This window comes from Pteronotus mesoamericanus, unplaced genomic scaffold, assembly GCF_021234165.1.
Source record: "Pteronotus mesoamericanus isolate MK-2021 breed Mesoamerican mustached bat unplaced genomic scaffold, CSHL_Meso_final contig_50, whole genome shotgun sequence".
Lineage (NCBI taxonomy): Eukaryota > Metazoa > Chordata > Mammalia > Chiroptera > Mormoopidae > Pteronotus > Pteronotus mesoamericanus.
Genome location: NW_026555186.1, coordinates 7,173,183 through 7,200,578, shown reverse-complemented (window position 1 = coordinate 7,200,578; position 27,396 = coordinate 7,173,183). Strand labels below are relative to the sequence as shown.

General features: G+C 38.9%; 1 protein-coding gene and 1 pseudogene across 1 annotated transcript in view; both read right to left on the bottom strand.

Annotated features, from left to right (window-relative positions):
• Window positions 1-867: 867 nt before the first annotated feature.
• Window positions 868-13,633, bottom strand: LOC129074718 (heat shock cognate 71 kDa protein-like; annotated as a pseudogene).
• Window positions 13,634-16,253: 2,620 nt separating this feature from the next.
• DNAH5 (dynein axonemal heavy chain 5) overlaps window positions 16,254-27,396 on the bottom strand; it is a 248,071-nt gene continuing 236,928 nt past the window's right edge. The window contains exons 79-81 of the mRNA XM_054578641.1: window positions 25,363-25,515; window positions 24,681-24,912; window positions 16,254-16,405 (exon numbers count right to left, since the gene is read on the bottom strand). Of these exons, the coding sequence (XP_054434616.1) occupies window positions 16,254-16,405; window positions 24,681-24,912; window positions 25,363-25,515 (537 nt within the window). The remainder of the gene's footprint in view (window positions 16,406-24,680; window positions 24,913-25,362; window positions 25,516-27,396) is intronic.

Here is a 27,396-nt window from a genome sequence, read left to right as displayed (position 1 = left end):
TCACATCACATTTTTGCATACCTAAGGGAATGGAAGTAAGCCGAACTTACAGCTGTGATTTCTGCTGTAAGATCATTTCCCATCTTTCAATGTGAACCTTTGCACCAGTGGAAAAGGATTCCAAACTGCTTGGCTGGAGGCTCATATCATGATCCATCAAGATCTCAGATAGAACCCAACAGTGGGCCATTCCAGAAGGGACCTGCCATTCCCACCATTGCAGATCTCTTCAAAAATTGTGTACTCATTTTTTTTCAAGGTAAACCTTTTTGTGAAAAAGATAAACACTCTTTAATAAAGATTCTGCAAATCTTAGATCTGAGGAAACTGGTGGACAGTAAACAAATATATGTAAATAACAAGTGAAGTGAATAGAACAGTCTTCGGGGAGAATTCATCATCTTTTCTACTGAGGTATAATTAACATATAACTCTATATCAGGGTTTTTATATTTTTAACAACATATATACCATTGCAGCTTGCCTCTTCTCTTCTCTAACATTATAAGAAAAGCCTTTTTCTGGAATTAAAAATACTAACTATAATATCATTCTTTGGAGTAAAATTTTTTTCCACAAGTTAACAAGCAACCTCTGGTTGTAACGTAGCAAAACGAAAGCACTGCTGAGAAATGAGCAGCATGGCTCCCCTACCCCTGAGTCAACCTGAAGGTCAAGGAGCAGCCGATAAAGTGTTCGCCTCCAAAGAGAATCACAGGATGAGTGGATAAAGACTAGCTAAGATTGATGCAGGGGACAGTGGAAGGAATCCTGGGCACCTAGATTAACATAACGTTGCAGCCAGGTACTCACTGGCTGTGTGATCTTGGCCTTGGCCATGTTAACTTTTTTTAGCCTAAGTTTTTCTCATATGTAAAAGGAAGATAGTACTTTTTGCCTTACAAGGTTGTCCTGGGACTTAAATGAGACACTGTGGGTAAAACATCTAGTTAAATTTGGCAAATACTGTACTTTTTTCCCTATTATCGTTCCCAAATAGGTCTAAAATAAAATCTTTGCAAATAATGCTTAAGAATTATTATCAATATTTGTTTTAATAAGAGTATTTTTGTTGTGAATAAACATAACATGGAGAATTCATGACTATAACCAGAACAGAAGGCGGTTTGAGCTAAAAGCGATTTTTGATGCTCAGATAAAGGAGAGTGAAGGGAACCTTTATGTCACCTAGAAGCATCACACCTAATATAATCTCCTGAGGCATTATTCATTTAAATCAGTACACATAATGTTATCAAGAAAGTTCCACAGAGTACTGTGACTGCTTTCATAAACCGTAAAGTGGCCTCCACTCTCTTGCAATGCAGTATCTGTTTGTTTCTTCATCTATGCAAATGAACAGGAGGCAGATGGCAGGAATTATAATCATATTCTGGTTCTAATTGGTGCTTTTTAATTTTCTGCAAAATAAAAGTGATTTCATTAACCAATACTCAAGCAATTAACTAACTGATCCTTTTAGCAAGTCTACAGAATTTCTCTGGGAAGATATGTATAGAAATGCTGTTTTTAGGAAGTCCCATAGAGTTGATATTGGGTAACTGTCTAGCTTGGAGAATACCAGAAACTCATGGGACTTATGAGGGCTGCTGGAAGGTATTGTTTCCCTGTGTTCCTAAAGAGTCAGCACCATTGGTTGCTGCATGAAGAGGCAGGACATCATAGATGGCTAAAGGTACCTTCTGGGAAAAAGCAAAAGGATTACAGGACCCACTCCTGCTAATTAAATGGCTTTGAGCAAGTTACCCAAACTCTCTAAGCCTTGTGTTCTTTATCTGTAAAATGCTAGGTGCTAACAATAACGGCCACATTATAGGATATTTATGAATGTTAACTAATTCAGAAAAGAACTTTCTTAAACTTTAATATTCAGGCGAATCAGCGGAAATCTTGGTAAAATGTAGTTTCTGATCAAGGAGGTATGATATCAAACCAAGAATATGCATTTCTCACAGGCTCCCTGGTACTTCGATGCTGCTGGTACTCAGATCATCTTTTCAGTAGCAAGGCTTTCCAGAAGTTATCTTAGGCCTGTCACATTATAAATATTCAGTAAGTATTAGCTTTATTACTAAGATTATGATTAATTAAAACACAAATCTAAGATGTCTACATGCCACCATTCCTTTCCGCTATGAAATGTCTCCATAACTCTCTACAGAAATAGTGTTTAAAAAAAAAATTGCATGCAGTAAAGTTAAAATAGCATTGACGTAGGAGGCTGAATAATGGCCACCCAAAAATATCAGGTACTATATTGGGACCAGATGTATAGATACCTGGAACCAGTAAATGTTATTTTGTATGGATAAATGGCAACTAAATTTAGAATTTTGAGATAAGGAGGTTTTATCCTGGATTACATGGGCAGGCCCTAAATGCTATTGCAAGTGCCCTTATAAGGCAGAGATTAGAAGAGAAAGTGAAATAAAAAAGAGGCAGCAGTTGGAGTTAGGTGACCAGCAGCCAATGCCAGCCACTGCCAGAAGCTGGAAGATGAAGAGGAATCCTCTCCGACAACTTCCAGAGAGAATACACCCTGTGGCACCTTGGTTTTGGACTCCTGGCCTCCAGAACTGTGAGAGAATATATTTGTAATATTTTAAGTACTCAAGTTTGCGATAATTTGTTACAGCAGTCATAAAAAATAAATATAATTATTTTAAGTAAAATATATGTATACAAGCTAAGTTGTTAATGTGATGAAAGCTAAGCATTTTACAGAGTAGATTATTTTCTTTTTGCTTAATAAAGGGTTCTGATCTTCAAGAAAAACATAAAGAGACTGGTGGCACATGAATAATGCAATTTTATTTTAGTAAATTATAATAATCTTATATTCTGCTTCCACTAAAATGTAGAAAGTTTCAAAGAAAGCTGTCCCGTTTCTAACAATGATAAAAAAAAAAAAAGTGCACATTATACATGGAAAAATACGGTACATGTTCTAAGAAAAGGGAAGTCACAGGCCTATAGGAGGGCAATAGACCATCTTGGTCACCCCAGGACAGCCATCAAAAGAAGGGAAAATGAATGAGTTGTAACTAATAAGCCAATATTGGAGATAAAAATAGGATCATAAACAATACTCAATCCAAAACAGGCAGAAAAAAGAGAAAAAAGGGAACAAAGAACAGATGGAACAAATAGAAACTAGTAAAATGATAGAATTAAATCAAACCATACCAATAATTACATGAAATATAAATGGTCAGTACATCCCAATTAAAAGACACTGGTTATCTGATTATACTAAAAAGCAAGAGTAAATTATATAAGAAACTCACTCTAAATATAAAGGTATAGAGAGGTTTAAAAGACAGAGAAGTAAAGGAAGGAAAATAATAGTCAAAAGAAATCTGTAGTGGCCATATAAATTTCAAAGAAAGAAACATCAGAAGAAAAAGTATTACCAAGGATGAATAATAAAGAGATCGATTCACCATGAAAACACTATTTTCCTAAAGGTATATGTAGCTAAAAACAGAGCTTCAAAATCCTTGAAGAGTCACCATATAATTTCTTTGCAGCGTCATCGGTGTCATCCGGGAGCTTGCTGGAAATGCAGGGCCTTGGGCCCTAAGGATTGTACCCTGCATTGGTAACAAGATCTCCACATAATTCAAGTGCATGTTAAAATGTAGGAAAATTGATAAAGTGCATCATGCCACATTTCAAATAAAGAACAATCATTTGGGTGGTATGTTTTCATAAAAGCTCTTCCAACCAAAAAAATATAATGAACGTACTTATGTGAGGTGATGAATATGTTCATTAATTTGATTGTGGTTATTATTTCATAGTGCATGTGTATACCAAATTAGTTTTTACAAATAAAATATATATATAATTTTTCATTGTTAATTATACTGCCATCAGAAAAAAATTAATTAAATTATATTTTCCAGCACAAACTCTCCAATCTAAATATAACAGAGATAAAATTATTCAGTAAACCTATAAACAACTCAGTCCAAATATTACAATTATTTTAATTTTTTAAAAAGAGATCTTTTAGTTTCATAGATTCATAGAGCAATAAAATTCAGCAACAATATTTTATACTTAAGATCTGAAAGTTGCAGAATACATAAAAGACACTGGTAATATGACAAACAGTTGATACCTCTTCTTAAAAATAGTTTTTACCACCTCAACCCTCTTCAGTTACGTCACTGCTCTAAGCTGTTTTAACCACAAATGTATGTTTCCCAATTATTTCATTGATGAATGTTTTGAATAGTACCACTTGTTTGTACTTTGCAGTAGAGGTTCTCCACCCTTGCTGCTTTAACAGGAGGCCCAGGTCCTGTCCCCAGGTATTCTGATTTTATAAAACTGTGCTAAGATCTTGGCATCAATATTTTTTAAAAGCTCCCCAGGTGATTTTAAAGCACAGCCAAGGTTAAGAGCTATTATTTTTAAAAAATTAAGACTTTTTTCAAAGAAACAAAAGTGACTGTGATTGCAAACCTGTACCAGTTGTTTATTTTACATCTCCCTCTTGTCATATAGATGGTCACTGGTTTGCAAAAGAAATAATCTGCCTCGCTATCTGAACTAGCACGAAGGAAGGTGGTATCATTTGACAATTTACAGTGTGAATGTCAGCATGAGACATCAGCATTAAATGACATATCAGAAGTCATACTTAGGGTATTTATGACACACCATGCAGAGTGAAATTAGAGGTCAGAAAGATTTCCTTGGGAATTGACTTATAAACACATGCACATCAAAACAATAAAGACGAAAGGAACCCAAGAAATTAGGTCTCTCAAAACAAGGAGGATAAAGCATTGAGGCAGATAAAGCTGGGCTTAACACCTGATGGGAAGGACTGGAAGGATCGCACCTGCTATTGGGGCTCACCTCCTAAGAAGTGTCCTCATGCCAGGTGGTGGCAGCCTGCCTCCCTCCTCCTTACCTGAACTGACCTATAACAGGGAGGGGGAGAGGCACTGATCTTTGCTGAGTACTCCTTTGTTCTGGGCACTTTCTGATTGTTCGTCTCTATTTTTCCTCACAACAGCCTCACAGGAAAGGTATTGCATACTCACTTTTCAGATGAGGGAAAAAGAAAAAAAAACACTAACCTTGGGTCTCAAGTTTACCCAGCTAGTTAATGGCAGGTCTGTTGGCTCCCAACGCTCCGCTTTCTCTGGTCGCCCTCATGCAGTCATCACGGCAGGGAGTGCCCAGGGAGTCAGCCAGGGACAAGGATGGCCCCAGAGAGGAGGGAGTTATCCAGGCAGCACCTGCAGAGCCCAGAGGTAGTCACACTCCTACTCCTATGGTATCCCAGGTGACAACTGCCACCACCGGGGAATTGAGTTGGACAAGTAGATGGTAAAGGTAGGAAAATGACAACCTTCAGCAGAGCAGGCCTGGAAGCAAAGGCATGAGATGGAAGTGTGCATGGGGTTGGGAGTCAGCATCCTAACTTAAAACTTTTTCCTGTGGACATTTTGTTACAAAGTAGACTCTATTTATGATTAGTGTCACAATTACTCATAAAAAAGCTCATGGTTAATTGATCCTTTAGGAAGCAGGGTGGAGCCAAACAAGCAAAATAATAATAATAACCCAATACAGCGATTGACCGGGCCAGAAGATTCAGGTTTACAACTATTGTCCTGAGAGGCCACTTGGTTTTGGCATTCCTGGACTTTCCATCTCGTAACAAGATGGTATTAATTTCTATTGAAATAGGCCAAGAAGGGTTTGAACCTGCAGCGTCTGTCCTGGTTTCATGTGGGAGACGCAGAGTCCTCCTTTTAGCATGGGGTTGCATTTGAAAGACATCCTGTGATTTCCATGAGTCAACCACACTCACATTATAAAGATGATTCAGTGAAAATTCTCACTGTGTTTTCTAAAGGCAAAAGAATTATCTAGGCCAGTGAAGCATAGAAACAAAGGTATCTTTAAGTCCAGGTCTCTATCTAAATGCAAGTATTGTTCCAAAGGGCGTCTCATCTTAAGCCATTAGCAGTTCAACTTGATGAGAGCCAAGGGTATAACTGATGGTGGTAACAAGTTAGAGGAAAGGGTCTTTGTGCAAAGACATAGTGAGGGTTTCACAGCATGGCAAAGGTTTGTCCCAGTCTGTGTAATCCTGTAAACCACCTTGGGATGTATATTAGCGGCCACAGATCTGGTAATGCCATGCTCACCACAAAGTGCTCCCCTGTAGCAGGAACTGTGTGCTGTGGACTCTATCCCAGTAGAACCACAAGGGCATCATTGCGACAAGATACAGACCCACATCAGAGGGGACTCTATGGTCTGTGACAAGACTGTGTCTGGTGTCCTATTGCTTCTATGAGATGTACTGTTATAAATTATAAGGAGGCTGGCATGAAATTATATTGCTAAGGTCTATTTAATTCCCAGATGATTTTTCATTCTCTCTCACATTCACCTGAAGATCCACTCCTATTATATAAAAAGTAAGATGTAAATTTCTCTAAAATAAGCTCATTATTTTTATTTATATGTAAGACACAGAATTGAGAGCAGTACAAATTTGTTCTATATATTGTACATAATATGTATCTGTAGTAGCAATAGTTTACTTACATATAAATGCAAACATGCTGGTGTTAGCAGGGATCAAAATAATGAACTGTGCAATGATTCTACATCTGTAACATCATCTTAGAAGAGTTGTGTCACTATTCCATACTTAGCTGGAATTTGTCAGTAAATTTCCCCTTTCTTACATGGTATCAATGGGTCACAAAATGTGTTTTCCTTTTCTCAACTGAAGAATATTAGTAGACTTTTAACATGGGGAAAATAGATTAGAAAAACAAATAATAAACACATAAAAATAAATCAAAATAGGCTAAAGCACCCTAAAAGTATTCATTCACTGTATTCTCCAGTTATTGTTCGATTTTCTGATTTCTAATATAATCAAAATACCTAGAAAAGAATTTTTGTTTTCCAAGAATACGATTACCCTTACAATGATCATCTTTGAAAATCCCTCATTTGTATCACTTCTAAATCTTTGTGATCAGTAATATAATGTAACAAAGGATATAAGATGTGAACAACAGCAATTTATTACATTCCTGAGACACTAAAAACATTTTCACTATTTGCTAGGAGAGCAAGTTTCGTGGGTGCAGGCAAATGATCGCTTTTCAAATGATGAAACACTAAAATGTTTTATAAACTCTCTTTCTACAGGTCACCTGGGACTTGCTTTAAGAATTTGCATAAATAAATTATAAATGGATAGATCACAGCAGACTGCACTGAGCGAGGTGAAGCATCATGGAGTGAATTTTAAACTGCACCTAGCAGTAAAGAGGCGTATTCAGTATGGGCTGGAGCACAGGTTTTGCTTCATAATCCTTCACAAATCTCTCCATTCTTTGACTTTCCAGCAGTCTCTCCGGTGTCCTTCATCACATTTACTCTTTCTCCCTTCTAAAGTACTCATGAACACTCTATGTGGCCTTATTAAAATTGACTCCTGCACAAAATACGGGGAAACTTAATTGGCTTTCTTGTCTGTTTGTGATTACATTTGATATGAATGCTATGCATATTAGCCTAAGTGAAGAAATAAATGAAGAAACATCTTAGCTGTACTCATACGACATTACTAGAGCAGGAGCAAAGGAGTATGCTGCACAGTATGGCTTGGCTCTCCCCACATGACGCACAGCAAGGAGCAATGACATATAGCTCAATGAAAAATGGCATTTGGCATGCAAATGATAGGGAGAGCAAGGCTCCCAGTCTTGGCTCTGCACCCACCCAAAGTAAACTCAAACTTAGAAACAATTAAACTTGCCTATAAATCCAGAGCCCTGGGAAACTAATGGAGCCCTAAATCATGAAGGCACAGAGAAGGCATAGGAAGAAAACTCATTAGCCAAATCACACAGTGGTTTTATGGATGTTTCTAAAAGGGAGGAGCGAATAGGACTATTATAAAACCACATAATTTTTTTAAAGCACTGAAGTTAATACTAGATCTTAATATTGTTGGCATTTGTAATGAAAACTTTGAAATCCAGAGGATAAAGAAGCTATTTTTTAAAGGCTCATTGGAAGGGTTTTGAGGGGATTATTCATCTATTGTCTTGATCTTCCAGGGTTATTGCTAATATGGTCATGCACACATAACAACATTTCAGTCAACAACAGACCACATATACTATGGTCATCCCATAAGATTATAACGGAGCTGAAAAATCTGTAGCCTTCATAAAGTCATAGCATAACACATTCCTCATGTTTGTGCTGATACTGGTGTAAACAAACCTACCATGCTGTTACTCATATAAAAGTATAGCACATACAATTATGTATACTTCATAATATCTAATAACGGTGAATGACTATGTTACTAGTTTATGTATTTACTATCATATACTTTTATCATTATTTTTGAGTGTACTCTTTTTACTTATAAAAAATTTTTCTGTAAACCATCATGCCATGTTACATGGGCAGCAACCTCATACATCTTGTATTTTACTTCATCTCTTGACTACAACATTTTCTCTTGTACTTGATTTAATTTCATGTTTTGTATAATACCATGCAGTGCAGGCTTGTAGCCTATAGCACTAGGCTCTACCACATAGCTTAGCTGTGTAATGGCTGTACCATCTAAGTTTGTGTAAGTGCACTCTATGATGTTTGCACAATGACAAAATCATCTAACAATGAATTTCACAGAAGGCATCACCATCGTTAAGTGGCACATGACTGTAATCAAAATCTAACGGTGTCTGAGGGAAAGAAACCCAATCCCCTTTTTACTCCCTTCCCTACCCCACTCAGGATACTTTCTTCCACCCTTCAATTTCTTGCCTTTCCACCTACTCTCTTTATTTTCGTTTCTCTTCATGCAAATGAAAGGAAAGAGTAGGATTCAGCCTATCATTACTATCTGCTCAGCTCTATGGATGTCGAGGCTCAAGAACAGAACAAGAAAAGCCCCTCAGAGTGCAGGTTGGGTGGGTGACACATTCTGCTCTTGCACTGATTAGTTCCTTGTTGGAAGTGCAACACAGAATGAGGCTTGCCATCTTCAAAAAGCGAAGAACATGTTTGGGGACTCACAGTGTCTTAGCCAAATCTTGTATTTGAATCTAAAGCTGACCTTGAGTTCTCTCCTGTCCTTCACTGAAGGTGTTTGTGGACCCAACATGCATATGTTAGATACAGTAGATACCAGTCAATTGACCAGAATTTACTAACATCAAAATTTCTATAACTAAACACTAAAACAATTACCCGCCAAAACCACTAGATTCCCTTGTGTTTTCCTAACCTACTAATTTGTTTATGTGTTTTCCAAAGCATGCACCCAATCTGGAGGACCATGTTGTGAATATAAGTGGACCATTTGTTTACACTTGACAGGCCTTGTTTTGATGTGCTGACAGGTGCTACTAATCAACTCTAATCAATTTCACAATATAATTTTTAAAAACCCCTCCTAAGACTTGCAATATAAATAGCATTTGAAATAATAAGAACTTTGTACTTCTCAGCTTCTTGGACCATGTGCCCAATGTCTTGCATGTGCTCAATGTCTCCCTTGTCCTTAGTGATGGTACTCTTTCTTGTTCTCTTTTCCTGTATTCTTAGCCACAGCAGAGACATTAAGCATGCCATTGCATTGATATCAAAAGTGACTTCAATCTGAAGAACACCACAAGATGCAGGAGGTATGCCTACAAGTTCAAACTTGCCAAGAGGTTGTTTTCCTTGGTCATGGCACGCTCACCTTCAAAAACCTGAATGAGCACCCCAGGCTGGTTGTCAGAGTAGGTGGCAAAGGTCTGTGTCTGCTTGGCAGGAATGGTAGTATTGCACTTGATGAGGACAGTCATAACCCCACCAGCAGTCTCAATGCCGAGGGAAAGAGGAGTGGCAGACAACAGCAGCAAATCTTGAACATTTTCAGATTGGTCTCCAGAGAGGATGGCTACCTGAACAGCTGCAACATAAGCATCAGCCTCATCAGGGTTGATGCTCTTGTTCGGCTCTTTTCCATTGAAGAAGTCCTGCAGGAGTTTCTGAATCTTGGGGATACAAGTAGAAGTCTCCGCAAGGACAATATCATGGATATGGGACTTGTCAAGTGTGGCATCCCAAAGGGCTTTCTCTACAGGGTCCACGGCACCATGAAAAAGGTCAATATTCAATTCTTAAAATCAGGCATGGGTGATAGAGTTATAAAAGTCAATTCCTTCATAGAGTGAATCAATCTCAATGCTGGCCTGGGTGCTGGAAGAGAGTGTATGCTTAGCACATTCATAAGCAGTACAGAGGCAAAGAACAGCCCTCTTATTCTCACTGATGTCCTTCGTGTGCTTGCACTTGAACTCTGCAATGAACATGGTTGACCATTCAGTTGTTCAAATCTTCTCTACCTAAATAGGTATCAACAGCTGTATATTTGACCTCAAATATTTTACCTTTTAGTCCCCTTATACCTTCCTCCCTGCCCAAGCAATCACAACATTGTTGTCTATGTCTATGAGTCCTTCCTTTTTGCTCAATCCCTCCACCCCCTTCCCTCCCCCTCCACTAGCTGTCATATGCTCTCCATCTATGAGTCTGTCCCTATTTTCCTTGTTAGTTCAGTTCGTTCATTACATTCCACTTGTGAGTGAAATCATATGGTATTTGTCTTTCTCTAACTGGCTTATTTCATTTAGCATAATGTTCTCCAGGTCCATCCATACTGTTGCAAAGGGTAGAATTTTCTCCTTTTTTACGGCCAAGTGGTATGCCACTGTGTAAATGTCCCATAGTTGTTTTGCCCACTCATCTACTGATGGACACTTGGGCTGCTTCCATATCTTGGTGACTATAAATAATGCTGCAATGAACATGGGGGTACTTATGTTCTTTCAAATTAGTGTTTTGGGTCCCTTCGGATATATTCCCAGAAGTGGGGTCACAAGCAGCAGGACAAAGTATCTTACAAGAACTCACTTGAATTCTATGCATTCAATGTGAAAACAACTGTTGAAGATGAAAAACTTCAAGGCCAGATCAATGATGAGGACAAACAGAAGATTCTTGACCAGTGCAATAAAATCAACTGTCTTGATAAGAATCAGACTGCAGAAACAGAAGAATCTGAACATCGGCAGAAAGAGCCAGAAAAATTTTGCAACCCGGTCATCATGAAGCTGTACCAGAGTGCAGGAAGCATGCCGGGGGGAAGGCTTGGGAGCTCCCTGGTGGTAGAGCCCCTCCACCTGGGGGTGCCTCCTTGGGGCCCACCACTGGAGAGGTTAATTAAGCCAACCTCTTGCATAGATTTAACATTGTTCCACACAAAATATTGAAGGACCCAGATTTGTAGCAAATTCCATGGCGGTTTTAAAAGTTGAGCCTCTGTGTAATAAAATTGAGCATTCCTGATATTTGAATATAGATTATGTGCAGAGGGAAAGGAAATAATGCAATTTTTAAACACTGTATTGTAAAGTAGAAAATGTGATGTCTTAAATAAAACTATTTAAAATTGGCACCAAAAATAAATAAATGTAAGAGCAATCATGTGTTCATCAGGGACTGACATAAATTTAAAAAAAAAAAAGGAAAAACAAGGTGTGTTGTAGATTTGGGTGGAGGGGAGATATTATGTCTTTAAGAGAATATTGTTTCAACATATAATATTTTTATCATTACTAAACATTTTTGTGGTGCAAATATTATAAACTATAATATCTATACATTCACATATCTATTTTTCCTAATGCCGCACCTTTGAACAAAACTTTATCATTAATGAACACATTGTTGCTACCTTGTATTTTATTTATACTGGTTTGCTCATCATGTCTCTTAATGTTGAATTCTTTACAACAAGATTTTTCCATTGCAAATAGCATTTAACACAAAGAAGTTCTCATTCCAGTGATTTACAGACATATGATTTCCATCAGCCACTATTCTGTAGTTGGCAGCAGTCACGAGGCTTGAAAGTGCATTTAGGAAACAGTCCTCCTCAGCCCGCCCATCCAGGCCAGGCTGACTGTCACTCATCCTTCAGGTTCCATGCTCAGCTCTCCCTCTAGGAAACAGGAAGTGTGTCCTCAGCACTTGTGGGTCTGAGATGTTTTCCTTTTCTCCCTCATGTTTAAATTTAGATGTCACTGTTGACTGCCTTTCCTTGTGGCCCAGTTAAATTACGTCTCTGCAGGGAAAGAGTGCCCATGGTAGATGGGGACATGGCCCCATGGAAGCTGAGTTGGCTCAGTGTTCATTTCCTTTAGGGAAACGGCCAACATTTCCTTAAAGGAAGGCTCACAGAAGACTGAGGTAAGTATCTGTGAAATAGTGACTGTAGCTCCAAGTATAAAAGGATAGTTAATGTGGCAAATTTTCTCCCTTTGTCTCAATTTTGGAAGGACCCTACTTGCAGAGTGGCTCACCAGTTGCTGCAAGCTGCTCATGGGAGCCTGAGGACCAGAAAGAGCCAAGCAAGGGTGCACATCGGCTGTTTCAGCTCAGGGGAGCTCCCAGCTGCTGTTATGTTCTGTCTTCTTAGTTAGAAATAAATGAGAGCACCTTTTTAGTGGTGGCAACCATCCCACAGCAACATGCCTCTCGCTAAGGACCTCCTTCATCCCTCACCAGAAGAAAAGAAGGAACACCAGAAAAAGTATCCGGTGTAGAGCCCCAGTTCCTACTTCCTGGGGGTGAAATGCCCAGGATGCTATAAAACCACCACGCCTCTAGCCAGGCACAGACAGTAGTTCCATGTGTGGTGGCTCCACTGTCCTGTGTCAGCCGACAGGAGGAGCAGCGAGGCTTCCAGAGGATGCTCCTTCCCGAGGAAGCAGCACTCAAAGCACCTGAACCAAAGTGAGTGGGAACCATCCAATAAGCACATGTTGGATACATGCTGTTCATTGTCTTGCCTTACTGCCAGGAAGTCCCTACTGCAAGTTCTCAGGGGCAACCAGAAGCGTGGACTGCTAGAGTCATTGCAGGCAATCTGTGAAATAAAATGAGGGCATTTTCCAAGTCAGAATTCCATGGTCGTAAACATAAGGACTCCTGACCTTTTAAAGATGACAGTTATTGAGGTCAACACTGCAAAGAGGTTAAAGACAAGGATCTGGTAGGCATCCATGAACCTCTGGAGGACACCTTCACATCGATCTATGCATTGGCTAGAACAAAGGAAGATAACCATTATTTAATAACATTCAGAGTACATGCTGTGTTTTAAACTTTGTGTGGTCATAAGAGTATGTAGCAGAAGCACTCAAAACCCAGCCCTCTAGGAAACTGTTTTGCTTCTTACCAGCCTAAAGAGGCGAGCTATACTGGACTCCATCTTTTTTGGCTTTTTCCTATCTCCAAAGTAATAAGCTCCTCCAATTCTTGGAGCTCTTATTTCTTCCTTGCTGCTTACTATCTGCCACTTAGAAGTGCCTGTTACCTCACCTGTGTATTTTAACTCCAGGTGGCATGCCTCTCTTCACCAAATTTGTGGCAATCCATGGTGACTGGATTTCTTATTCTAATCCCTCTAACATAAAACATTTCTTTGGGTTTCCAATGACATCTTAAAACCAGGGGTCTTTTACCTTTTTTTACGCGTCATCGTTTCTAGGGAATATTCAGATTTGTATATAACCATGTCCTTAATAAACCTTTATACTCCTGCCATTGAAGCATAAAATAAAGAGATAGATAATGATGATGATGATGATGATGATGATGAAGATAGATGATAGACAGATAGAAGCCACTATCGTGAGGCTTCTGCCTGCTAATCTGTGACTCACCCAAAATGCTGCAGTCTCCCCCATTTTCACTCACAGCATCCAGTATTTTCCTTCACAGCACTTAACCCACACTCTGCACCTTATTCTATGTATCTCACATATGTGCCATGTTATGCACTTATAAATTGAGATTATATAAAATTATATCCCTGAATAATGGTTTATTTTCTGTGTCTTTTGTTCATAGGCACATTCCATGAAGTCAGGGACTGGGACAATTTTTTTCCATCAAATTCCACCAGTGCCCCAGAGTGCCTGACACACAGGGGGTGCAATGTAAGCAATTTTTTGATAAACCAATATCGACACAGGTGCAAAAGACTGTTCTCTCATTCTGCAATGGCACCAAGTCCCTTGATGTCATTTTCTCCACATACATGGAAATTAGCAACTCTCTCCATCACCTGGCAGATTTAGTCAATGGGTCCTCCCTTGCCCCTGATTCACTAGAGTGCAGAACACCTTTAAGTGGCGGAAGGGGGTGGAGGTGGAGGTGAAGCAGAAATGGGCCTCATTGGCTTTTCACTGCTTCAGAGATATTCCTTGCTGAACAGTTCCAAAAATTTCTAGTTATTTTCATGGTGTCCTTTTCCACTTTGGGTCTCCAAAATTTACACACACACCCTAACAGGAGTATATCACAATATTATATGAATTATGCATTTTCAAGTTATTTGACATAAAATCAAGTTTGAAAGCTTAATTCTGGATACTCAGTGGCACTTAACCTCCTTTCTAATAATTACCACTCTCAGTTCAGACTTTCATTAACAACTTTTTATTAATTCTCATTACTTTCACATTTTTATTATATGTTCCTCAAAATAAAATGATAGTTTTACCACAATCCACACAAATCAACTGATACATTAACTCAAGCCAAAAGAAATCACTCAAATGAAAACAGCATCATCCAAGATGGGTAGGAGTCACATGAACCACTCAGGTCTAACCCATCACAATTAGCCTAAGCTGATACTAGCCTGCCACAGAGCAAAGCCTAGTGAGAGGGACTCGCGCTTGTCTCCCCTGTTACCCTCTGTCCCTGTGAAAGTTTTTGTCACCCGAAACAAGATATGCAGATCTAAAGTTAATCAAACATTTATAAACCACAATTCTAATTTAATACTGACAAAGTTTTCTAGCCAATAGGTTATAGATGAAGAAATTTATAATTTCCGACTAGAATTTAAAATAAAAATCTATGAAAAGTTCCTTAGACAGCATTTTGTTTCATAATGAAGGCTCACTTGAAGTCCCCATACACCATCTAAGACCTTTATCCTTTCTTCATTTTTTCTTCCAATCATTACTTTTTTCCAAGTCAGCTGAAACCTTTACCATGCCATCATGCCTGTTTTTATTTTTCTACATTACTGTCTAATCTTTGTGCACATGTAAACATATTTTACAGTTATGATCACAGTGCTCGATATTTATTAACTACATCTTTCAATTAACATGTGCTTATCATTCCCATCTTATGAAATCCTTAACCTTATTCATGGCTGCCTACTCTCTTCTAAGTTCCTTAAGCATAGCCTTATCATTGACTATTTAGGGCATTTTTAATTTATTTCTGTTCTTAAATACATTTTCATATGTAACATTTTTGAGTATTTTAAATGATTTCCTTGGTATAGATTTTCAGGAGACAAAATAAAGATCAATGCCTCTGAAACTTTTTATGGCTCTTTCTGTGCTTAGCTATTTAATTATTTTACAAAAAGGAAGGGTCAATTTACATTGCTTTAGGGGCTTGTGAGTGAATCCCTTTCACAAAGATCCCACCACAATCTATTTTTAGCTTTAATTTTTTTCTCCTAACAAATATTAATTAGTATCTCATTATTATCAGTGGGATTGAACATTATATGTCTATTCTATAGGATAACATGAATTGTTTATTCATCCGTTCACATTCTTATCCCATTGTTTCTATTTCCTTCTATTTTTAAAAGGTATTTTTAATTGGCTGCTTGAACCATTAAAATAAATCTCTTAACCTAACCTAAATGCAAAAAGGCAATAAAAGCAAAATCAGCACAAACTTGCCATGTTACCTTAAAGAACTTGGGTGTCACAAGAAGTACATTAACAGACTAATAATCCTTTTAAGGGAAGTACCATCCACTCAACCTAGTCCGTTCCTTAGACTTGAAAGGAGAAAATGTTTATTGTAGATTTGAGGGCCATACTTCATTAGAAGGCTGTAATTTTTCCTTTTAAATCACCAAGTAATTTTTCTACACACACAGTGATTGGTCATAATGATGAAACAGGTTAAATGTAATTAAGCATCCAACTAAGGGAAAACCTATGCAGCTCATTATGATCATCCTGATTTAAATGATGTTCACTGCTCATACAAGATAACAGTTATGATCATTTGTATGTCGTATTTTCCAAAGTGCTGGGTGGGGGACATGCCCCCCATTACTTGACATCACAGAGAAGGGCGACCCCACGGAGCACCCAGTGTTCCGGCGCCTGGGCTGTCCTCAGGTCCACAGCAGCAATGTAGTTCAAGTCCGTTCGGACCGGCTTCTTGTAGATGGGGCAGGAGTAAAACCGAGGATCTCTTAGAGCTATAAAAAATTCATAAAATAAAAAAATTGGGTGAATTTCTAATTAAGTAACCCAAACAATGTAGAGCCAAATGTGTTCATTTTGAAGGTCATTCCAAAGGGAGATGAGTTTGGTAAAATGGGAGAAATTCTTCCTGAGGTCAGTCAATCCCTAGATGTGAAGCAAATGCTACCGCAAGTTTCCAGTGGATATGACAAGATACCCAGGCATGCTCAGATTTCTCCCACTGGCCTCTTATCCCATGTCAGTAACCACTGCCCAGAGAAGATGACCATGAGCCTCCCACTGCTTCTTCCCTCCCTCTTCTTTCTTTCAACATTCCCCCTCCACCCTTTCTCCTTTACCTCCTTACCAAATCTTGTGCTCTCGCACCCTGTTTTTCCATTACAGCTTGCCTTTAGCACAAGGCACCTGTCCCTTTTAATCAGACATCCAGAACCAGTGCTCACTATCATTTCATGATTATCATTTTTTCAAAGTCCTGTCTTCAACTCTCTGTGCCATTTGAAATCACAGGACAGAGAATGGTCCCCATTCCTGCGAGGTGGTGGGAGTTCTCCATATGTGTAGAGAAATCTAAGTGGCTGGGAAGCAGAAAGTCATGGCAGAGTTCAGCTTCCTGAGATTCAGTCTATCTTTTTGAAGTAGAGGAATACGTGAAGTATCCAAAGCCACATAGGCCATGAAAGACAACCTGTGGATCGCCACCCCTCAAAAAGCCTACCTAATGTATTCACCCCTAATCAAAGGCTCACTTTCTCTCCACCCTTGAAAGCCCCATGATCAGGGGCAAATCCAGTTCTCATGGGGCCATAAACATATAATTTTGGAAAAAGGTATCTTTAAGAACAAGAGTACATGTTTACAAATACGTAAATAGGCTTAGGAAGGAGACTCTGCACTGAGTAGCCTTGGAGTTTAAGATTCATTAGCCTCTTGCTAAACCAGCTCTGTCCAGAGTAGTTTATCTGCATATCTTGTAACATCCATCTCAGGAGGCAGTATATTATTTCCCCTTCTCTTCTAGACTATAAATTTCTTCAGGACAAAAGTTGTGTCTGTACCCATCCTTGTACTCCTCTGGAAGGCCAATATTATAAATGACCCTCATATAACTATTGAGATGAAAGCACATTTAACCAAGAGGATAACTTTGTTTTGCTGAATTAGTGTTGCAAACATGGGAACTGATACATAAAAACAGTAACTTTCTAAATGCAATGTTAATATATCAAAGTGACTGAATTTATTTCTCTAAACTAACCTGCTCAGTAATTTAACTTCTCCTAACACATTACAAAAGCAAGACAGTATCAGAAGCTAAGTCTCATTTGTTGGCCCAATAAAACCTTCAGCCTGCTGTGCCAAGTGTCTTTATACCTTCACTGTATTTAATTTTATTGGAAGAAGTTAAACATTTGAATATGGTAATATTATAGATACATTTCAATGTAAAGTATTAAATATTCTAAATAGTGATTCTTAACCAGGGGCAATTTTACCAGTATCTGGACACATTTGTGGTTATCAAAACTGGGGAGGTGCTATCAGCATCTACTGAGTAAAGGCCAGGGATTCTGTTAACGTACTATAATACTCAAGGCAGTCCCTCACAACAAAGAGTTATCTGGACCAAAAATGTCAGTAATACTACAGACGTGATACCTGGTTCTAAAATATTTTATAGTACTTTTAAACTAGGTGTTTGCTTAATCACATGAAATTAATCAGTAGAAACAACCTAAATGATGTAACACCTCATTTTTACATCTAGGCATTATTTTTTAAATGATCATAGAAGTACTATTAGTAACAATAATTAAGCAAATATGTGTATATATGTGAATAACAGTAAATACATGAAGTGCAGTCAATACTCTTCTTAACTGATACATTCAAATCCTTTAATCCTAGGATCTGTAAACAGAACAAATATATAACTGCTTGTTCTTCTGGATGAAAATTTGACCAACAATCATGTTGTAAATCTTGCAGTAAGCCATTGGAGTCTTACATTTGAACCAAATGATAATTATAATAATTACACCTTGGCAAGTATCTGACTACTTAGATTTTAATCCCCGAAAAACATAATTGAGAAAAAAATAGTATCCTTTTCAATAAGCAGGTAAAAAAAATCCTCTGAAACATTGATCCAATTCTATTTCTTTGTGATTGCTTCAGAGCTCAAGGTGGCCGTGCCAAGTCACAGCATGCAGCAGGCTTCTGCGGCATGACTAGGAGTCCCTGAAAATTTACTTTCATAGTGAAAGTGCTGACAGATGCTAAACCACCACATAAACAGATGATTCCAAACCATTATGCCTGGTTAGACAAATAACTTTGAAGGAAAAAATAAACATGCTATGTAGGTAGAACAAATCAGCTAAATATGTTCAAAGCCTTGGGCTCCAGAAGGAGGAGCAGAGAAGCGGCTGTTGAAACTGGTGAGCTATAGGCCTTAGGAGCCTACAGGCTTTAGTAAAACACCTTGAGGGGAATTCATTTTCTAACTAGGTAATTTCCCTCTCTAGCCTACATTTTTCATCCAAATGTTATTATGTCACTTATTCCTTCCCATACCCAAAATAACCAAACTCTGTAGAGATCCTCTATGTAACCTTTAAATCAGGGGTGTCCAACCCATGTCCCACAGGCTTCATGTGGCCCAGGAAGGATATGAATATAGGCCAACATAAAATGAGAAATTTAGGTAAAACATTATGAGAATTTCTATGATTACATGTCACAATGTATTTAATGTGTGGCCCAAGACAACTCTTCTTCCAATGTGGCCCAGAGACACCAAAAAGGTTGGATGATTTAGTAAATCATCTCTTATCTAACCCCTCTTCTGCTAATAACATTTTACAGGAGTGTCCAACGTTTTGGCATCCTTGGGCCACACATTAAATACACAAACATGAAAACTAATGATCAAAAAAAAGGTTTAAGTAAATTTACAATTTTGTGTTGGGCCACATTCATAGCCACCCTGGGCTGCATGTAGCCCATGGGTTGCAGGTTGGACACCCCTTTTTAAGATATTAAATAGAGCTCTCTTACATGTGATATTTATTTTATTCTTTCAATAAGCATGTGGGATGTCAATAATAACAATAATAATAAAATGATTCACTGTACGCTATGCGCTGGACACTGTCAGTGTAATTCTCTCCACAACCTGTGAGATGGGTACCACTACTGAAGCCATTTTGCAGATGAGAAACTGGGCCAGAAGCAGGTGAGTCACTTGTCCAAGGTTACAAAGCTGTACGTGACAGAGTAAGAATCAAGCCTCACCAGAATGGATCTAGAGCCTATGCTCCTCATCTCAGCAGTAGCTGGGATATACTATGTCTCTGTATGTGCCTCTGTGTCTTTGCAGAAAGATGTAAAATTGAACCGGAGATAACTAGATACCTGACTTCCATTCCTGGCACATTCGAGTCCCCTCCAAAGCCACATAACTGATTACTAGGGTGGTAAAGCCAAGGGAGCAACCTAAATACCCAGGTTCCTGGCTCACTATCTTCTACTAAGAACGTGTGGCCCCACCAGTAAGGAGGCAGGACAGGCAACACCCTTTATCCAGATGTATGAGGGGAGGAAAGCCATTGGGTGCGAGTTCCCTTCAGCAGAGGATCTTACTGTGTCTACTTCACCAGCTTCCCCAGAAAAATAAACTCATGACTTCAAAATGCAAGGAGCTGCCCTCATTTTCAATTCAGCCTTGATTTTCAAGCTCTAGCCTAGACACCGCAGACACTGCCTAATGCATAGTCTTAAGTAGAAAACCAACCACAGGAATTCCCAGAGGTCTGCATTTATCCCACAACAGACAAATGGGATTATGATACAGCTTTGGTGGGCAGGAATCACAGGCAAATTGCACAATGTCTCTAAACCTTAATTTCTTCATCTGCAAAATCAGCATCGTATATCTTACAGACTCATTGTAAAGGTTAAATAAGTTAATATATCTATGAATACCTGTCATTATATAATGTCTGGAATGCAGTAGATGCCCCAGGTGTGTTATATCTGTCCCCCACTCCCCTCTTCTCTAACCATCCCTCACCACACACTTACCTTTTCACTAAAATTCCCCAGACTCACATTCCTCCTGCTTTTGACAGAGTTCCAGATTGACAAACTCAAAGTGGATTAAATGCTGTGGCAGTCAGGAGTCAGGAGCTCCCCACCTCCAGGGTACCCACGGGCTATTCCCATACCCAGCCCCAATATGCAGTGTTCAGTAGGGAAGGAGTTATAGGGCAGTCTTAGAAAAATGTGCCCCCAAGCAGGACATATCCTCATTAGCTGCAGGCACCCTGAGACCCTTCTCGGCCTGCCTCATGTGCCTTTCAGCCTTGCTTTGTCCCCCCAGGAAGCTGTAATCATGGTTTCCCATCACACAGCCTACAGTGCTACAGTTCATTTAGAAGCCTCACTATCTACGTAGGAAATATGCAAGGAGACAAATCCTTCCTATATCTGCCCTTCTTTTTTTTTTTTTTTTTTTTTTTTTTTGGTCTTCCTTTGAAAACAGAGAACCTGAGGTGTGTGGGTATTTTTCCCTGCTGATGAACTTAGCACTATTTGGGCAACTTTCCCATGATGTCCGAACAAGAAACATAAATAAAATAACGTTTTGGGATCTATCACTCAATTTTTAGAGCACAAATAAATCCCAAGACATCTTTCGGACAACAAATAAGCCAGCCCAGTATGTGAAATTCAGTGATAAATTATTTAAACTGAAAATTGCCCTTCATGTTAACATAAAAACAATTTATTATAAGAATTTTAATTTTAAAACACTGAGCTTTCGTCAGTGTCCTTTGACCATTAATAATGCTACACCTCTACACCTCTTTATCTCAATTAGAATCCTATTCAGCTATCAAAAAAGAATGAAAATTAGATATGATGTATAAAAAGTGCAACAGAATGTTTTTTTAATGATTAAACAAACACCTCTCCAACAACAAAGTTAATTAGCAAAACAAGTTTCCACAAATTTCTATTGAAACAAAAAGAATAGAGAACTGATGTTTTTCTCTTTTTTTAGTACTTTGAAATTAGTCACTTTTCCTTTGTTTATTTTACTTCCTCCCTTACCTGCTGCTAACGAGCCTCACTGTTGACTAATGCCCAGCAGGGTGAATGCAGTTCTTGTAGAAAAATCTGTTCTTAAATAAAGAATTGCCTGAATTATAAAATTATTACTTTAATGTTACCATGCTGAGATGTTCAATGTCATATTGCAATGGATTTTTACAGTTTAGTCACAAGAAATGAGAAAGTAACTCCTAACTCCACATGAGAAAGGCCTTTCTTTCCTTTTTTTAAGGAAAACACTTTTTACAACATGTTCACTAGCTGCAATGATAGAATAAAGCAAAATTTCTAAAATATGATTTTTAGCCAAAAGAACATTTGGTTTTCATTTCTATAAAAGAGTCACTTCCCCCAGGACTTCACACATCCCAAAAACCAGTAAACGCGAGGTCACAGGCAGAATGCTTGCCCAGCCCCAGGCAGACACAGTCTCAGATAAGGGCCAGAGTATCCTGAGCAACACATGGGCCAGGGCCTGTGCTGAGCCCTTAGCTTTCCTTTCCTTCTCACGGGGTCCTCTTCCTTATTATACCTTCTTTCTCTTCCTCCAACACAGCATGCACACCCTTTGCTACCTCACGTCTTTGCACTCTTGCCTCTGCTCCTGGATGTCAGCCTCTTCCTGTCACTTGGATCCCAGTTCAATGTTCTTCCTCAACAAGACCTTCCCCTAACCCCTAAATTACTTTACTCCCTAGCATACCATGTGTGTTTTTCTTTATAAGAACAAGAACTATGTGGCATAATTATGTTCACATACAGTCGATTGTCATCATTCATGGAACCTGTGTACTTAAAGCCTCCATGAACACTGAATCAGGGACCATGAAACCTGTGCTCCTAGCAGAAATACAGGCTGAGGTTCCTAAGAGGCTCTGGTCACATTTTTATCAACCCACCAATATATAACCTTGTTTTATGTGTGTTTGAACTTAAAAACATCTTTTTAGTATACATTGTTGACTCACTGACATTGAGCACAAGGCCAACAGCACTGCATCACATGCCTACATGAAGCAAATCTAACACATGTTTTCTCCGTAAGGCACATGGCAGCCTTCTCATATTCAGGACACCAGACAGTACTTCAGCCTTATGCTTGGGGATTCCATTAAAAATAGCAAAAAGTACACAAATGTGAAAATGTAGCACTAAACATACTACAAAAAGGACACTTGTTTAGAGCTGAGACAGTGTCACCTTTGTCAACCTCAACTGGGAACATGCATGTCGGGAGCCTCACATTTTTCATTGCTTTGTGTGTGTCTATCAATGATCATGAAAGTGCCAGAAACACTGATTTGGAGGTTACAAATAGACTTAGCCAGTAGGTGAATTCCTAAAAACAGAATCCATGAGCAACAAGGATTGTCTATATTTGTTTTGTTTTAGGCTCCCCTCCCCTCCCCTTTTTTTTAAATCCTTACAAGAGGATATGTTTTATTGATTTTAGAGAGGGGGGAGATAGATACATCAATGTGAGAGAGAAACTTCGATTGGATGTCTTCCGTACACACCCCAACTAGGGATCGAACCTACAGCCTAGGTATGTCCCCTGACTGGGGATCACATCTACAATCTTTTGGTGTACAGGATGATGCCCTAACCAACTGAGCCCCCCAGCCAGGGCTACCCTACCCTTTTGAGTTCTGTGAGAATGGGGATTCTCCCTGGTCTTTTTTCACTGTTGCATCCCCAGCATCAAAACAATGCAAGGCAGATGGTCAATACCACATAATTATTCATAGAATGACCAAGTGAGCTAATGCTATTTCTCTCTGCAAAAAAAAAAAAAAAAAAATCAATCTTTAACTTCCTAGCACACTGATTCTTGTCCTCCAGAGCCCATCTCAGAAGCAGTCTGTACCAACTTCCCAGGCATAGTTTTGATCTCCTTCTAAAGCTTCCTGGCCATCCTGGGTGAATCTCTATCATAACATGTATTAAATTCTATTTTATCTACTCACCAGTTTCCCTCATGAGACTGAGTCCTTTGTGGGCTGAATCTGGTGCATAGTTACCCTGTGTCTCTTGTACCTAAGGCTGTGGCTGGTGTATATACATAAGGCATTCAGCCAATGTTTGCTTAAAAAATAAATGCTCAAAGCCTGTAAACTCTCTCTCCATGACCTGTTCCAAACGGGACATTCATCTAAGGAGATACTAAAAGTTGTCTTTTAAAAAGACATTATGTTTTATCCCTTGTTTAAAGAAAAATATTTTGTGCTTCTGTCACAAAATCAGTATCTCCTTAGGATCCACTACCATGGTTACCTCTAGAGTTTGTGGCTAAGGGTAATCATTTCACTGTGTGTGTGTTCCATGTTGTATACCTTAAGTACAATTTTCATTTGAAAGAAAAGAAATTTTAATTTAAAAAAATGAACAGGAAAGCCCCACATGTGCTGAAAGGTGTTTATTGTTGAGAAGATGTTAGCTGAGTAAAACGTAACAACAAAAGCCTCCAGAAAACATCAGGCCAACAATGGATAGCAATTTAGGTCATTTTAGCCATACCAAATAGAGCTTTGATGACTTTGTCAAGGTAGGATAATGTATGTGTTTCAAAGACATGTTATTAAATTCATAGGCTAAAATGTGAATTCAACAATTTACCTTTAGGTACTGGATTAAGCTAAACGTCTCTGAATTCAATCTGGATTTCGCGACCTGGCTTCAATCTCCAAGCTGGTAGAACCACCACCTCCACTGAGCCCTGGCAGCCCTGGCAGCCCTGCCTGGAAAGTACCCCTTGCTCCACCTCATCATCTTCATCCTTCCAAGCCCAGGCCAGGCCCAGCTGCCCCAACCACTTCACCCTACCATGATCTCAACTTCCTTTCCCACCACTTATTAATTATTCCAGACACCTGTTTTTTATGTTACCAGCTAACACTTTGGGATCCAGATATATTTTATCTGCTGTATTAGATAGGCAAGAGTTATCTAGATTAACCATTGCCTCCCCAGCAGCACTCAAGAAAGTGCCTAGCGGTCAATAAATACTCATTAAACATGGGTGTGAATGTGCAGCTCATTGATAAAAGAGTCAAATCCTTATTACATGATAACAAAAATAAAAAGAGCCTGTGTTTATAATGCCATTGAATCTAATAATACCAACCAGCCCTAATACACAAGAAAACTTACTGTTGTGTTCTGCATAAATCCTTATGACAGGCATCAACTCAAAGAGCACTTTCGGTTTGGACTCAATGAGTTTCATGCTCCTCTTGTCCCAGCCAGCACCTTCAAGATATAAACCATAGACGTAGACACCCTCTGTGGGAGGGGCAGAAACGTCATCTTTCATCCACTTAGTGACTTCGTTGCAAAGCACCATATTGTCCAGGGCCCAGCCTTTGTTGGCCCGAGTTATCTCCTACTCCGGGCAAGAACAAAGGCAAATGATGGAATTAACAATTAGAGGGGTTGTATGTACAGAGCATAAATTACAGTGTAGCCCAAAAGTACCCTAATTCAAAGTAAGTGGAATAGTATTTAAAGTTAAAAAGATTCTCTCAGAACCAATACTCATGTCCCAAGGTAACTATTTGTGTTAATGCGTGAGCGCGCGCACGTGCGTGCACGCACACACACACACACACACACACACGTATATAATAAAATATAAAAATAACAAATAAAGATTTTGAAATTCAAGCTAGCAGCCTGAGAACAAGTTGCTGGATTTATGTTCAGAACAATGTAACAGCCAGCACCCATAAGAGACAGTCATTCTCTGTCTCATTATATTCCTTAAAACTATAATGAAGAGAACTCTATAGACTAAAATTATAATAACACAACAGGTATAAATCAGAGCTATTACCTGTCGCATTGCAGTTAAAAATCCTTGGGGGTTAAAAAAGCCTGTCATCCAGAAGCAGTGGGGTCGGCCATTGAAAACCCAAGAGGTAAATTGGCAGTTTCTTTCTATAAGTTCCGTAAACCAGAAACCCAATGTACTTGAAACCCACGATGCCTGAAATACACACATTAAAACAATTAGCACAGGTTTAGTTTTGCTAACTGGCTATGTTCACAGGGGGAAAAAAATGATAAAATACCAATTTCACTTTTAGAATTTAGAAGTCCCTAAGACATGAATTGCCCTGGGGTTCTGAAATTTAAGTTTTCAAACGAGTCTTCATCCTTAAGATTATGTGATAGAATCAGCTAATAATCACATGAATACCAGATCGATTGAGAGCTCAGATGCTGTCCAAGATGCCTGCTGTCAACAGAATCACCTTCCACTTACAAACATATTCCTCCCCAATTCTGCTATAGAGCAATTAAAACAATTGCATTAAATTTAACTGGTTTCAACTATTTTCCTTAGGTTACATTTTCAGTAGATACAGTATAAAACAAGATCTCTATTTACATAAATGTGCTCATGGTCTAATCAACACTTTAAAATATATTCTGTGAATAACAGCTCAGAGAAGTCTTTTTCCATTTATCATTTTTAATGAGGCAAACAACAATTATTTTCTGAAGTTTTTGTCCCTTAGAATGTACTTTGATTTCTTCTGATGAAGGAGCAGAAATAGAAACATAGGTCACTTTACTACCAACAAATTAAATACATTCATTGCCTGTAACATTCCTCCTGAATTCACATGTGGAGTTCCTGTTGTTACAACTGGCATGGATATGTCATTAATGTTATCAGCAGCTGTATTGGTGGGTATCTCCAAATCATATTTTATAACATCTTACTGCAATTGCAGTATCTTATGTATGAATAAATGTAGTGATCAACTTGGATAGATATACCACTTAAATTTCAAATATCTTAAATTTATTTTCCTATTTTTCAAAAGAAATTGAGATTCCAAAGACTGATAGCATATTGATTGTATTTTTCAAATTAGGTAACTCATTCTATTCAACATTTATAGATGTTATAAAGACAAGTGTTGCTCCTACATTTGTTCTGAGGACACAGGGAATCATCAATGAGAAGGTGCCTCCTGGCAAGAACCCCTGTTCCAGAGTCTCTGAGGCGCTGACCAAGCCGGGTTTGCCAGGTTAGTGGGTAACAAAACAGTGGCCAGTGACGAGGTAGGTTCTCCTTCTGTCATCGGCAGTGAGGAGAGGCAATTCAGATAGAAAACTCTCTGACCTTGGCAATAAATTTGCTAAGGTGAAAGGTGAGGAAGGGGTCCAGTCAAAGGAAATTCTGAGTTTCTAAGCTGTATGATTAAAGCGATAAATAGTACTATCATCGAATAAGATGGAGAAGCCAATAGGAAGGGCACTCCCTAGATACTTTATGCTACCTGTGGGGCACACTGCCTTGGAATCGGCCCAAACCCTGGGTGAGACATTGGAGGCTCAGCACTAAGTGGGCCTCTTCTGAATGACTATCAGTTCTAATCCCATCCAGTCTCACCTTCCCAATAACCTGAGTAACTTCAAAAAGGCCAAGCACCTAGTCACCCCATGACCCAGTCTCATCTCTAAATGCCATCCTCTCTGTACATCCCCCAATCTGACCCAAACCTCAGTCCGCTGCCCTCCCAAGTCTTTCTACTGCACCTTCAGCATCCTCAATGCCATGACCAGCAAACCCCACCTCTTCCCTGAACATTCCCCCCACATCCTCTGTAATCTCTCCCCCATGCTCATCCAGAAAAGGGGCTTTGTAGCCCCTCAGGATGTTAGATGCTGTTTACTGCACAGCCATCAGGACCAGGGAAGGAATGGACATCCCTGTTTCTGACAAGCTATCATTTCCCATTATTCCCTTCCTTTGACTCTCAGGCACTCTGGACACCCCGTTCTCACTTTTTCTTGTTTCTGTCCCCACTGGTCACTCCCTCTTATTTATCAAGGAATTTGGCTTCTGGTTTGC